At 41.8% G+C, this 15000-nt stretch overlaps 2 protein-coding genes across 2 annotated transcripts in view; both read left to right on the top strand.

Annotated features, from left to right (window-relative positions):
• The window catches only part of LOC139656081 (von Willebrand factor A domain-containing protein 7-like), a 12987-nt gene extending 7834 nt beyond the window's left edge, over window positions 1-5153 (top strand). Inside the window, exons 11-16 of the mRNA XM_071533567.1 lie at window positions 377-529; window positions 1662-1754; window positions 1926-2206; window positions 3252-3388; window positions 3732-3891; window positions 4262-5153. Coding sequence (XP_071389668.1) covers window positions 377-529; window positions 1662-1754; window positions 1926-2206; window positions 3252-3388; window positions 3732-3891; window positions 4262-4825 — 1388 coding nt within the window. The 3' untranslated portion in view covers window positions 4826-5153. The remainder of the gene's footprint in view (window positions 1-376; window positions 530-1661; window positions 1755-1925; window positions 2207-3251; window positions 3389-3731; window positions 3892-4261) is intronic.
• A 1986-nt stretch (window positions 5154-7139) lies between these two features.
• LOC139656080 (sodium- and chloride-dependent GABA transporter 2-like) lies at window positions 7140-14151 on the top strand (the record flags this gene model as incomplete). The annotated part of the gene is made up of 14 exons (XM_071533566.1): window positions 7140-7302; window positions 7396-7530; window positions 8180-8320; window positions 9039-9126; window positions 9250-9382; window positions 9481-9615; window positions 9713-9816; window positions 10154-10278; window positions 11051-11163; window positions 11250-11387; window positions 11903-12005; window positions 12104-12204; window positions 12450-12620; window positions 14065-14151. Coding segments are annotated over exons 1-14 (1737 nt in total), but the record flags the coding sequence as incomplete, so codon positions are not given.
• Window positions 14152-15000: the final 849 nt, after the last annotated feature.

Below are 15000 nucleotides of genomic sequence, written 5' to 3'. Positions count from 1 at the left end.
GTTGCTGAAATTCTGAATCCCCCAAGCCACTGGTAAGCTGACAAAATGTTTCATTGTCTGGCTGTGCACAAAGACACACACTTACACATAAGCCCATACACACAAGTACAAACTTTATGGACCCACTCACACACACACTTGTGAGCGCTCTACCACACTTTCTACTTTCATTATGTTGAGTCACCTTTGTACTTTGCACTTGCTCTGAATTGACTCCACTGGATTGTGTATGTCCATTGCTTAGAGACGACCCTCAACAAACATTATACTATGAAAACTTTTACTTTACACAAGCCCTTTTTACTTCTACTACCTCCTTTGCACTCATAATAAGAATCAGCTCAATTCAGGTTTTTCCTCTTTCTCTCCTTCTCAGGCCGTAGCCAGTCTCTGCTGAGTGAGCAAGGCCCTCTGGCAGAGTCGGAGCGCTTCGAGGGTCTGTACCGCATCGGCCTGCTCTCTCCTATACAGCCGGGCCAGTGGAGCCTCCAGGCCAGGACTGATGGCCACCTCACATTCAATATTATAGGTAAAAAATATTCTGTAAGGATTATCTTAAACCAGGCAAGATAGATAAGAAGACAATCTTATTAAGTCGCCAAAGCCTGAGCCCAGTTGTTAAAGACTCCCTTAAACTCCCTTATAGGAAAGGGAGGGTGTCTAAAAATCTATAAAACAATACAAGACATCAGCCGCCCCTTTCACAGGATATTGCGAAACTGGCATGGGAGGAGGACTTGGATGTTATACTCTCTGATGAGACGTGGCAATGTAGTTTAAAACGTATACATACCACCTCCAACCCTGAGTGCCCGAAATATCGCCACAGTCCAGCTACGTTAGGTCACATGCTCTGGTCGTGCACTTCACTAGGTAACTTCTGGGTGATTTTCGATGCAATCTCCTACATTTGTGGTGGGACAGTAGATCCTAGCCCCATTATTGCTGTCTTTGGGGTGTCTCCGTCAGAAGAACAACTTACTGTTCTCCAGGCAAACGCTACAGCATTTGTAACGCTGCTGGCCCGGAGGCTGATTCTCCTGCAATGGAAGTCAGTGAAACCTCCCTCGTTTAATCAATGGGTTAAGGAAGTACTCTCTATCATTCCATTAGAGAAGTTGAGATTTAATCGGAATAACTCCCGGGATAGATATATTAAAATCTGGTTCCCCTTTATGGAATTTGTCGAAGGCATACCCTTCACTTGATATAATTTTCTCTTACACACTTACATACACGAGATAGCCAGTTGGATTCATTGATGCATAATTCTGTACAATGTTCCTATTCTGAACACTGCTTAACAATGTACATTGGTTGCAGACAGGAATTGTCTGCAACCCTATTATAGGTATTATTTTTTATTTATTTTTATTTTTTTTTCCACTGAGGCCTTGGGGTGGATGGGTGGGTGGGGGGGTTGTTCTATACTACCAATGTTTGTTTTTATTTTGTAAACTGAATATCTATAAATAAAGTGTTTTTTAAAAAAAGAAGACAATCTTATTTCAAGCAACTAGGGAAGGTAACAGTACATTCATGCCTGGAAGGTGCCACTTTACTGGCAAAACCTGTATAGTCTTGAACTGGTGGAGACTCAGCAGCTCATAGATAATATGAGGACACAGAAAAACACCTTTTCATCTGCTCTGCGCCCATAGGTGACAGCAATGTGGATTTCCTGTATTACTTTGCCACTGTAGCCAATGAGACACACCCAGGTCTGGCCAGAGTGGAGGGCAGTCCAATAGCAGGTGAGCGAGATTTAGATTTTTTTTTTCAACAAAAGTAATAAATCAGATAACACTTGTACATGTATCTATTGACAGTGTAATGCTCAGACTCGGCATTGGTGCTGAAAAAAATGGCACTGGTGAATCTCTACCATGGCCAGGTTGGTCTTTATATGGTGCTTCATTTCCCAGGTGTCCCTGCCTTTCTGGTGCTGGCTGTTACGGGCCTAGCTCCCAATGAGGAGGCCTCTTTCAGCCATGTGACACTGCTGGGAGCGAACGGGGAGAGCCTCCAGCAGGTGTGGCTGAACTCCTCATCTCCCTCCTCCTACTCTGGAGAGGAGCTGGTGGGTCGGGTGGACTCTATTCCCCGAGTCCCCTTCTGTGTCCGCCTGTCTGGCCGGGACAGGAGGGGAAACAAGCTGGAGAGGGTTTCCACAGAGATGATACAGCCCACTCATGTTCAGATACAGGTAACAAAACAATGATGATATTAAACAGGACACTGGCAACCTTGCAAAGTAATGTTGGACTGAAATGAACAGAAAATATTCAGCTATTCATTTCAATTTAGATGCTTTATTGGTGAAAAACAATAACCATCCAGTAAAAGCAGTGCAGTGTTGTTAATTGATGTACCATAAACTTAAACTACAGTATACACTCACCGAGCACTTTATTAGGAACACCTGTACACGTGCTTATTCATGCAATTATCCATTCATCCAATCATGTGGCAGCAGTGCAATACATAAAATCATGCAGATACAGGTCAGCAGCTTTAGTTAACGTTCACATCAAGCATCAGAATGGGGAAAAAATTTGATCTCAGTGACTTTGACCATGGCATGGTTGTTGGTGCCAGACGGGCTGGTTTGAGTATTTCTGAAACTGCTGATCTCCTGGGATTTTCATGCACAACAGTCTCTAGAGGTTACACAGAGTGGTGCGAAAAACAAAAAGCATCCTGTGAGCGGCAGCTCTGCGGACGGAAACGCCTTAGTGATGAGAGAGGTCAGAGGAGAATGGCCAGACTGTTTGGAGCTGACAGAAAGGCTTCAGTAACTCAGATAACCTCTTTACAACTGTGGAGAGCAGAAAAGCATGCAACACGTCCAACCTAGAGACGGATGTCACTTTGGTAGCCGGTTGACACTGAGCTGAAAGCTGATACCTACCCAGTATTAGTAAGGTGTTCCTAATAAAGTGCTCAGTGAGTGTATATCAACAGCAATTCAACAACAAAAAGCCACTGTCAGTTGCCCTCTGTTTTGAATTTTAGAATTAATATATCTCAGCTTTCAAAATGCCCCAATAATTTTCTTTGACCCATTTTCTGTACAAACTAATGTTGGTGGATTTACAAAATCATACTAGAAAATAGTGGTAATTAATTACCTTTACCACCTTTAATTGATAGCTTGTTGGCCTTCATTCAGACCCCTAAATCCACTGGCTTCTTTGTGATAATGTTTCAATCTTTCTCAGTCTGCCTGTTTGTGTCTGTCTGTCTTTTAGGTGCTGTCAGTCCCCCGCCTGGTGCCCGGTCACAGCACCATGGTGCACTTTGATGTCCTGAACCACGGCCCGGCCCGACTCTTTAACCTGACCGCTGATGACGACTCTGGTTATCTTCATCAGAGGGGACCTCACAGGTACATCTTTGAGCCAAGAAATCCATCAATAAGTGGTCAAGCCATTAATTCACTAATTTCTCAGCCATTCCTGCTGTTCTTTTCTTACATGTCATTATGTTACTGTCATGTTCTGTATTGAATATTACATATATAAGTAGAATATTAGAACAGCATGTTGCACAGCATTTGAAAACTTTTGTCTCTAAATAAGATATTAATACATGAAATTAAAATTCATTCATATTGTTTCTCAGAACAGATATATATGGTTTTGGAATTAATCCCTTCACAAACACAATAGCGTGCCCATTTCATGAAAAGGTAACCTGCAGTAGTTGAAACTTGTGTTTCTATCCCCCAGCATCCCTGTAGCAGAGCGAGGGTCTATCCGTGGTCAGGTGGACCTCCACACGCCTGCCACAGCTGAGGCAGGAGGGACTGTCACCCTGACGCTCACCGTGCGCGCTCTCGACTCCCCAGACTCAAACTACGCAGTGGCCTACTTGACCATTGTTCCCCCGGTGAGGCCCTTCATTGAGCTCTAACTGTGATACACACCCTTAGGAGCCTAGCTTTGGTGGTATTTGTTAAAGAAATTGCCTATAGCCTTTTGCATTTACACTTCATTGTTCATTCAACTCACCTTACACCCTGTTTGCTATTTCTGACATCAGTTGTCCAGTTTATTTGATTCTTTTTGTTCTGTATTCTGTAGTCTCTTTTTGTAAAAAGCTCAACTAGGGATGAACATTGGAAATTAGCAGTAGCTATAAATGCTGTGATACATTTTGTTCTACCATTCGTTCTACCATTTGTTCTACCATTGTATGTACAATGTATCTGTCCCTATTAAATAAATAACTAAAACATCACTTCCTCTTTCTCCTGTAGGACCCTGACATGTCCCCTCCATCGTGCTCCACCCCACAAGTCCAGCGGTCCTGCCCTCCCCAGTGCTCCAACTCCGTCTGGAGTGTATCTCTGGCTGTGTCAGACAGGGGGCGCTCTGGCCTCGCTGCCCTGCAGCTCCACCAGGGTGAGGGCATTCTCACTCTGTTCCACAGCCCCCCACCTACAGCGGACAGCCTGGGGGAGGACCGGCCCGGCCCCGGCCAGCAGCAGGCAGATGGGGACAGGACAACCGGGGGGAGCCACCACCACCACCAGCACCGCCACAAGGCCAGATTAGAGAAAGGAGACGCCCCTGTGAATGTGTCTGAGTGGGCAGCGGGCTCATCTCAGCCCCTGTGGGTGAGGTACACATCTAGCTGCTCCGCTCCTCAGGCAGAGCTCCTGGTGTGGGACCGGGCCGGAAACATGAGGCGCTGCCATCTCTCCTCCGGGCAGCAGAGGCAGCAAAGAGACAGGAGCACAGAAACCAATGGAACTGGAAAGATTACACTCACAAGCTTCTCACTTGTGTTGTTGGGCTTGCTATGGCCTCCTCTACTGTAGGTCAGTATTATTACAAATGTGTTTTGCAGGTCAAAATAATCTGTGTGTTGACTGCTGGATTCCAACAGCCTCAAAACTTGTCTCAACTAGGAGCTGAACAATGGAGGTATCATGGCTAATTTTGTGCTCAAAGACATAAACAAGGCTCCTAGCCCTGAAAAGGCATGATACCGCATTTTCCTCAATCAACTAGCTGATGAAGCTCTTATGCTTATTTTTTTTTGGAGGCTACTGATGGACAATATTTGAAAAACAAATGTACCATTTGCCATACAAAGTATATATGTGGATTTAATTATGTGCATTATGTGCATTTAATGCTCAGAAAATGGTCTTAGACAATGTTATGGTTCTCATTGTTTTCCAATAATGTTTGCTGTAACAACAGTGTATGATGTTGGTATATGCTGGTTGGTTGCTGTACCAAGAGTATGCTGCATTTTATGACAATTTTGGTTCTGTTATCATACCATGACAGTTTTATATAGTTGATATCAGTTTGATATTACAGTGACATCAAAATGAAAGGCCAGCTGCACTGTATATCATCCACACTCAGTATCTCTGCATAATACCTTCCTCAAATATGAACAACTGGTTGTCTTTGAGTTTACTACTGTGATTCTTAAAGAAAGTACACTGAATAAAGGAATGAATCATTCTTCAGATTCCCATGAATACTGTAATACTGTATAATTATTTCAGTTGCAACTTCCTTCACTCTATACATACACATCCTAAGACAGGGCAAGAATGGACAAGAATATACTGTATATGAGAACGACCTCATGAGTCAGTCTCTTCTCCATGAGGCAGCACCTCCCACCCGCTCATTCCTTCCACCAGAGGAGCCTTGGGTCATTGGCTTGAGTCAGCAGGTGTGTGTCTTCTCATTAAAGCTGGCCTCTAAACAAACACCGTTCTAAAACAAAAGTTCAATAAACCCTCTAGTTGGTTCAGTGGTTAATATGTGGCTGAGAAAAAAAACAAACCTTTACTTAATGTTTTCTAATGGGTGAAGTGGTTGCTGAACTTTCTAGTTGTGAACTCATGGGGCTTATTTCTATGGGGCTAAATTATTTATCAAAAACTATCACCAATATTTGTTCATACATCCCACATTTTACTTTACAGTCACACACATTCATCTTGTTTGGTTACCGGTTTTGTTTTACCTCTGGTAAGATAATCAGTTGTCCATTGCTACATTGTATCACTGCTACACATGCTACGCCACATCTGTGTGAAGCATTTTTTGTGCCAAACCACAAGGCTGTCTCAGCATGTTTTGCAATATTATATAAAATGTATATGATTAAACAAAGATACTAGTTGAACAGTGATATCTCATATGTATGTTTTTAAAACATCAGCTTTTCCTTTTAGAATTCAGTTAGCTTTTCTTAAATAGGAAATCAAAACTTTATGTTTCTTGTACTATAATAGGCAGACATCACAGCTGTGGAAACAATCAACTTGGATTTTCCTCATCAGTAGTCTGTCCAATCCATTTCATGCTGTAATGTTCATGCAAAACATTCTTTAGACAAAGAATTTCATAGATTGCCATTCATTCTCTGACTGGAAATAATTTACCTTTCCGCTGGGAACAGATTAACTGACATGAGAGTAAATAAAAAGACACAGATAAAACCTTTACCAATCCAGTAGATTGCCTTTGTGCTATAAAGCTATGGTGAGAAAAGTGTCTCGGTGTTAGTAGATGAGAGCAGGTATGTCATTGAAGTTAAGGTCAAGGATGTGTGATCCAGCTGCTGTTCTGCCTTAGCTGTTAGCTTATTATATGTAAGCTTCTTCACTTCATATGCCTCATCTACCATGTCTTCCTATGGCACAGTGAGCTCTACAATGTAACTCTGGCTGGACTGTAAGCTGCAGGCCTACGTCTACTCACATGTCCCAAACCCCAGCCTCCTAAAGCTGTCCTAACCTGTTATAATCAACAAGTTATAGAAGTAATTATATATATTTAAGCTGTGCTGTAATGGCTTGTAGCAGCTTGGGGCCAAAATGAAATAAAGCAGGATGGAGTTTCCTGAGGTTACAGCTCACTCTATTTGGTTAATGTGTTATTCAATTATGTGAGATGACACGGGCACATTGTCAGCGACTGCTCCACTGACTCAAGACTACACAATAGTAGAAATGGGTCACTTTCAGTCAATAAGTACATCCTTGGTTCAAAATTAAGCCAGACTGTGTACACAGAGAGACACCAGCATCCAGACTGGAACACCTGCACACAGGGAATAAAAGAGTAGAGGAAGAGCCGGTGCAGACAGAGCTTTTGGGTATGTTGAAGAAAGAATGTGCAGTGCAAGACAGGACAGCGGAGACGGTGGAGGAGAGAGGACAGTGGGCCAGTAAGGTGGAGTTTCTCCTGGCTGTAGCAGGCAATATTGTCGGCCTGGGCAATGTGTGGAGGTTTCCTTACCTCTGCTACAAAAATGGAGGGGGTACGTCTGCCGCTCAGCCCTTATTACCAAAACATGTGAAGCATTTTTGGCTCTTTGTAGTGGTGCAAATTCTTCTGCATTTTGTACATTCAGGTGCATTCTTGGTGCCATACCTGGTATTCGTGGTGACGTGCGGTGTACCGCTGTTCCTGTTGGAGACCACCATAGGCCAGTACACCCAGGAGGGGAGCATCACCTGCTGGAGGAAGCTGTGCCCGCTGGCAGAAGGTACTTCAGGACTGTAATATTTCTGCTTGGAGACTCAAAGTTGCGTTCCACTGACTGGGGGGAAAGTAGCCAACAGGGCAGAAACTTCATCTGGTAAATCCAAGATTCACCAGTAACTTCACTGTCTTATCTTCAAATGATGACTGGTTACCTGCAGGAGTAGCTGGTAGACAAACTTAGCAGCCATAACAAGCAATTATCAGCATTTAGTTGTTGGCCAATGTCTCGATAGTCATGACTGAATTCTATATACAGTATTTCACTGTGGTAACCATACTGATGAGTGGGTAAATGCAATAATTCAACTGGAATGAAGCAAATGCAAACTTAAATGCAAATCTTGAAAGACACAGATACTTTAATGTTCATGTTCTCCATATCTGAGTTATGGCCTGGTTGTTAGTGGCCTACAAGGCAAATATTGACAAAGTAGTAGCTATGGCCTCTGTGACCCTTAAGACGGATGAGATTCCAAGGTAACAACGGTTGAAAATGAATATTTAGTGAACACATGAATGAATATGAGTGAATATTTTAGTGAACACATCATATGTTCAGAAGCTTTAAAATCTAGGGTAAATACGTTTAACTTGATTATAATTGAACTCTTAACATTAACACATTAATGTACCAAAATCTTGTCCTGCAGGTATAGGCTATGGTGGGCAGCTGATTATCCTGTACAGCTGCATGTGTTACATTATTATTCTGGCCTGGGCCTTGTTCTACCTAGTGTTCTCCTTCAGCGCCGAGCTCCCCTGGGCCAGCTGCAACAACTTCTGGAACACAGGTAAAGTGTTTGTATTTAGGTTGGCTAGTTGGTGTCAAAAAGCCGAGATTTGCACATAAAATCCAGGGACACAACATCAAGGCTGGGCGTGTGTCATCATAGAATTGCCCTGAACATTGATTAACAGCTGAAAAAATTCAGTTTAGGGTTTCATCCCCCTTTAACTTGGCATGACATTTGTCATTTTTTACTGCATTAATAGCCTGTAACAATGAGATTCTACCCCCTCAAAGTGATTTATTACATTTCCGTAACAATTATCCAACATGCCACAAACCACAGCTGGCTTCATGATCCCGCCCCCGTATTACCCAGAATACTGTCTAACCAGCATGAACACAGGGTGATCTAATCCTGCCTGGAATACCATATGTAACTGAAAAAAACAACAGAGCAAGAGAGCAACTAACCCCCGTCAAACATTTGGTATGCAAGTATCACAGAAAAAAATATTGGTAAGAATTGTCTGCATTCTTTTACAGTTCCACCACAACTTTTTTAACCTAACTTTGAAGTATTAAGAGACATTTCCTCTGCATGAAACCATAAAAGAACAAAATAATGTATTTCCCACTGTAGCTATTGCATTTATAATGGATATTTGACAACTTAGTCTGATGCATTTCAGTGTCTCCAGCATGGCGAAACTCTCAGTGACTAACAAACGATTTTCAAACGATTATGGAAACATATTCTGTTTTTCTTTCTACCCTATCAGACGATTGTGTAGACTTTTCAGCACTAAATGGCACCTTCAAATGGACCAACCAGACTAACACAACCTCTGCTGCAACAGAATTCTGGGAGTATGTCTATACAGCCTCTTGGTTCAATGAGGTCCTTTTTCATGGCCAAATTTACTATTTCATGTGGGGAAAAAAAGGTGTCTTATTATAACGTTTTATACCCATCTGTCCTTTACCATGTAGACGACGAGTGCTTTCTATCTCAGGAGGGATTGAGGAGATGGGCAGCATCAGGTGGGAGGTGCTGCTGTGCCTCATTGCTATGTGGGTCATCTGTTACTTTTGCATCTGGAAAGGGGTCAAGTCTACAGGCAAGGTATATACTACAGGCACATTTTTTGGGGGTAAAAGTGGCCCATGTATATACTATATACATTTTTATAAATGTCATATAATGGCCATGTGTTTTTCCAGGTGGTGTATTTCACTGCCACCTTCCCGTATATAATGTTGTTGATCCTACTGATCCGCGGCCTCACTCTGCCCGGGGCTGTCACAGGAGTCGTCTTCTACCTTCTGCCTGAACCCTCACGTCTCACAGACCCACAGGTAGTAGTAGGTAGTTATTACAGCACACTGATGGCAGTGTGCTGTGTAGGTGAACAGCATTTGTCATGCAGCTGTCATTGTTGCTCTGCTGGAACAGGTGTGGATGGAGGCCGGTGCCCAGATCTTCTTCTCCTACAGTGTGGGCGTGGGCGCCTTGGTGGTGCTGGGCAGCTACAACCCCTACAACAACAACTGCTATAAGTAAGTCTCTGCCAAAGTAAGTCTGTCAGTTGGATGACATGTTGGCAAGCATCCACCCTGCTGAAGTGTCCTTGAGCAAGACACAAAATCCCCACCAGCTCTATAGGGGGCGCTGTGCTGCAGCTGAGCCTGACCTCTGACCTTACTTGAGCGGGGCAATTGAAAGAGCCCATCGCATTGCATACTTTATAAAGCATATATCTGCCATACCATGAGCCATGACATATTTAGCCGAGATGTGCCAGTGGACAAGATGTATCTAAGCTATTGTGAATTCAAAAATTGTCAGTTGTGTGCACAAGTGAGTTCATAGAGTGTGTTTTTTTATGTTTTGCAGAGACTGTCTCTGGCTGTGTTTGCTGAACAGCAGCACCAGTGTGGTAGCTGGGTTTGCTGTCTTCTCAGTGCTGGGATTCATGGCTCATGAGCAGGGAACTCCCATTGAGGAAGTGGCAGAGTCAGGTAACACAAGCAACCTGGGGCACACTTTCACCCACATGACCAAAAGAGACAGTGACCGGCCGACTGACATTACGATCCATAGACACACACTGCCAGCGTGACAAAGTACATATTGCAATAAAGTCAGTTTCAAAAGCTTCCTTGGTTGCATGGTGAGTGATGGGAAACCCTGCTGATTTTACAGTTGGCCTTGAATTAATTTTTACTACCTATCCAACAAACCACAACCATACGGAAACACTTTTTTACCAGGAAGGAAAGGAAGCAGCAGAAACCACTATGGAGAGATCAGTCACAGGAATACACTCATTGACACAGATGCAGTATAATCACCCTATCAGTGTGTTAGTTTTTAAATACAGTGCAAGAATCTTTGTAATATAGCAGCAGCCGATGCTGGATGCTCACTTTCAAACTATGGAGCAACACACACACAGAGTGCATTGCTCACTGCAGAGTGCAACAGACAGCCAGTCTGTTTCCCATCTTTCTCTCTCTTTTTCATTTTATTTGATACTTAGCCTCTCAAATATGCATGATTTCATGTGACTTGCCTTGTGGCAGGGAGCTCTGAAAAATGCACGCTAAAAGACCAGAAACTGCATCAAACTGTGTGTCTGGATTTGGCCACTATTCCACTACATTAAACAGTCTGGATGTCACATTTTACCTTTGCTGTACCAAGTTATTCTTGCTTAATTGGTTAAATGGCAGTGGTAAAGACTGAAAGGAAGAAGGTAACCAGCCTAGCATCCCCTTCAATGTTTTCCAGGTCCAGGCCTGGCTTTCATTGCATACCCACAGGCAATAGCCATGATGCCCCTGCCTCAGCTGTGGGCCATCTGTTTCTTTGTCATGATCATCCTCTTGGGTCTGGATACACAAGTAAGATGCACATGCCCATGCATTCTTTCTGGAAGACCACATTTAATTAGGAAATGTAGTTATTCTTCTGTCCATTTTCTGTACAGTTTGTTGCCATGGAGGTGGTGATGACATCCATCGCAGACATGTTTCCTGCAGTAATGCGCAGGGCAGGACGACGAGAACGCTTTCTCCTCCTATTCTGCCTCACCTGCTTCTTCTTACAACTTCCCATGATCACAGAGGTCAGGATTTAGTGTTATTCTTTTCATTATTTAACCTTGATGTGTGATGTGAATGAGAGAGAAGTTTCTTTAAATTCACAAAGATTTACCACTGCTAGATTTCTACAGGACATTCCACACAGAGGTTGCAGAGATCAGAAATCCTTTGTGATAGAAACACAGGATTGAGACGATATTTACACACTGGATGGAGAGTGAATATGAGAGAATGGATGCAATGGAAACACTTTATTATTCCATTGCATCCACCTGAAAACATTTTCTAAAATACACCAATTATGGGCGACCACTGATGCTTTCCAGATTGACCAACAGAAACCCTGACAGCACAGAACAAAGGAGCATAAAATTGGAGTCTCACAGTCCAGTCAATGAGGCTGCTACTGCAGTGAGCACCAAACCCCATGAGAAAGCAACTTCAAACTGGAAGGCTAAGCTCAAAGTTAGTGGCTGACATCCACAATAAAAGAAAATAAAAGCCCATGACAATTATACCTCTCTGCTCTTGCCCCCAGGGAGGAATGTATGTGTTCCAGTTGTTTGACTACTATGCCTGTAATGGAGCCTGCATTCTCTTTCTCTGCGTGTTTGAAACCTTGGCATTGGGCTGGATATTTGGTGGGTATTCAATTTAAAATGGCATTCACACGTTCTCTTGAAAAGTTACATCTAAAATGACATCTCCTCATTATATATAACCCCCCTCTCCTAATAAGGCGCAGAGCGTTTGTATGGCATCATAGAGGACATGACAGGCGTGCGTCCCAACCCATATTTTAAACTCTGCTGGCTCTGGCTCACACCCATAGTCTCATTGGTGAGTTGGGCTTTCATTGTCAGGATCACAATACAGAGATATACCGTAATGGAGAACTGTCCACACATGCATGGTAGAGCTTCAGTCACAAAATCATTACAGATCATGTATATTTCCCAGCCATTTGTCTCTCTTTCCATGATATACACCCAAAGGTGAAGCGACCTCATAGCAATTTGCAACAATTTACAAAGCCATATTTCATTCTCTCTCACATCCCGCACTGTTCTTTATTATTTCCTCAGGGATCTTTCATATGTTCCTTAGTTGAGTACCAGCCTCTGACTTTCAACCGTTGGTACGTGTACCCAGACTGGGTGTACATGTTGGGCTGGATAATGGCCCTCTCCTCTATTCTGCTCGTACCAGGGTGGGCAGTGATGAAGCTGGGTACTGGGCCTGGGACCCTCAGTCAGGTGGGACAACTGTGTAATTGTTTGTAATTGATGAATCAACAAAATCACGGTGGTGGTGTATCTGTTAAACTACTGAAAACCTACTAATTCATTTTCTCAGCTGAATTGAGAATGTACATCAGGTCCTTTAAGTGATGAGCACGTTTTGTGATCATAGGGACGATTAAACTTATTGAAAACACATCCAGTAATCCATGGGCTCGAACTTGGATGTGAGAAACTTTTTCTTCCCTGCAATGTTTCATCCAACAGCAGTGAATTGGTATTTAAGACCTCATGGAATGGAAATCAGAGTTCAAATTATGACAAGTGCCCATGTTGAAACAAGATATTTCCTTTAAATGTGTGAAGAAATGTGTTTGTAGTGAAACAGGTTTTATCACCATACATGTGTTCTCCTACACACTTGGAGGGAAGCCCAGCACAGTGACTCAAGCCCCTTAAGAAATGTCTCAAAAGATTTGACAGATAAGGCATTAAGATTTCACAACATGTCTACAGGAAGAATGATAGTTTTTATGATTGTTTTGGCTTGTTTTATTTCCCAGGAATAGAGGCTCTGCAGTAACATTAACATTACAGCAAAACATGCCTAGACTAAAATGATTTGTCCGCCTCAATATCAGGAGAAAAATTAACGCAATAATAAAACTCATCATGTCCTGGCTTAAAATCCAATGAGGAGTAAACGCGTAACAACAACAACAATAATAATAATAATAATAATAATAATAATAATAATAACAGTAATAATAATAATATTGTATGTGAGGAAGCCTGCATGTCCCTTAACGCTAGAATGACCCTGTTCAGTGTTTTTTTTCTGTTACCTTTTACCCATATAAATTGTATATTTATCTTTAGTACATTTAAAAAAAAAAAAAACAAGTTTCAATGATTCTTCAATACTAAAAAGCATATTGCTTCCATGTAAAGTAACTAATTTGAAAAAAAACATTAAAATTGAATGCAGGTCCATGCAGAAATCACTGTTATTATCAAATAATGTATTTAAAACAGAAAGAAATGTTCAGTGTACATGCTGTACATATTGCATACAGTAAAAAAGAAGGGGCCTGAAAAGTTTTTTTCTAAATGAGCCCAGCTGAAGTGACGAATAAACATAATTATAACTTAAAATCTCTGCAAGATCAAATGCATAATTTATATCATTAAGTTGAAGATAAAGATGAAGACAAAAGGCCTTTTGAAGAATTCCATTGATCTCATTGAGGGTCATTTTGACCCTGCTGCATGGAAACTTGTAAGTCTGTGAGGTCATACATACATTCTAGAGTTAAAGGAACAGTTCACCCCAAAAATGAAAATTCTGTCATTATCTACTCACCCACATGTCAATCCATAAAATCCATAAAAAGGACTTGGAATATTTGTACATGTTTTGTTGAATGTTTTGTGGTGAAGTTTTCTCTCCATCTGTTAGCGCTTCCATCGCTTGTGTCAGCCTGACCTTGACCGCTCACTGACCCAAAACAGAGAGGCTGAGCTGGAGAGGAGCAGATCTGGAATGGTTCACCACCAATTAATAAGAAAGGTTACCTGATCCCATCACATTCATGTGTCCAACAACTTAAGAGGTTTTTTTTTTTTTACTGATTATGATGTTTCTTTTAACGTTTTCTTCATGCAAGTCTTTGGTTTATGCTAATCCACTTGTCAGAGACAGGCAGAGACTGGTAACACTCAACATTTCAACATTACTATGATTAAATGTGAAACTACAGAGGGTGCACTTCCAGAGAATTTTATCTAATGTCACCATGGCAGAGAAACTGGGAGAATCTCACTGTAAAGTCCCCCTCTGACTATTGATTTTTTTCTTAGAAACCTCCAGAACTACACTCAGTGTAAAACAAAATGTATTTGTGTACCCTGATGCAGAATGAACAAGACTGATTGACCACAAAAATTTCAGATTTGACTTGAGTGAAAATTATTGCTTCTTCTTGCTAGATATCCTAAAAAAGGCAATACCATCAGTAGCTGAATCAGCAGTTGCCCATTTGAAATTTATTTTTTTATGACTGTCAATCGCTGGCAGGGGAGTCAGAGTCAACTCCAGATATCCCAGCTGTGCATCACAACCTCACTGACTCTTTTCAGTTTCCATGGTAACAGTTGGGAGTAAATCAAGGTTGTGTACTGCCATTGTCAGACAGTTTCATGTGGAAAAAAATACTACTATAACTTGAAAAACTGCATATGAGGTCTATTTTTCATATGGCACTTTATTTAAATACCTTAAAATAAATGAAAGATACATGCATGAATATTGTATAAACCATTTTATTGTTCAGAAACGTGTGCATTGTTGGCAGTGTTGTCTATCAAATGTAAAGCGCAAGGAAAAAATGAAAAA

Source organism: Centroberyx affinis, unplaced genomic scaffold (genome assembly GCF_046629955.1).
Source record: "Centroberyx affinis isolate AG114_WGS23_722 - 3 ecotype Tasmania unplaced genomic scaffold, CSIRO-AGI_Caff_v1 ptg002382l_1, whole genome shotgun sequence".
NCBI classification, from domain to species: Eukaryota; Metazoa; Chordata; class Actinopteri; order Beryciformes; family Berycidae; genus Centroberyx; species Centroberyx affinis.
Note: the sequence above shows the minus strand (reverse complement) of the source record. Positions and strands in the feature narration are given on the sequence as shown.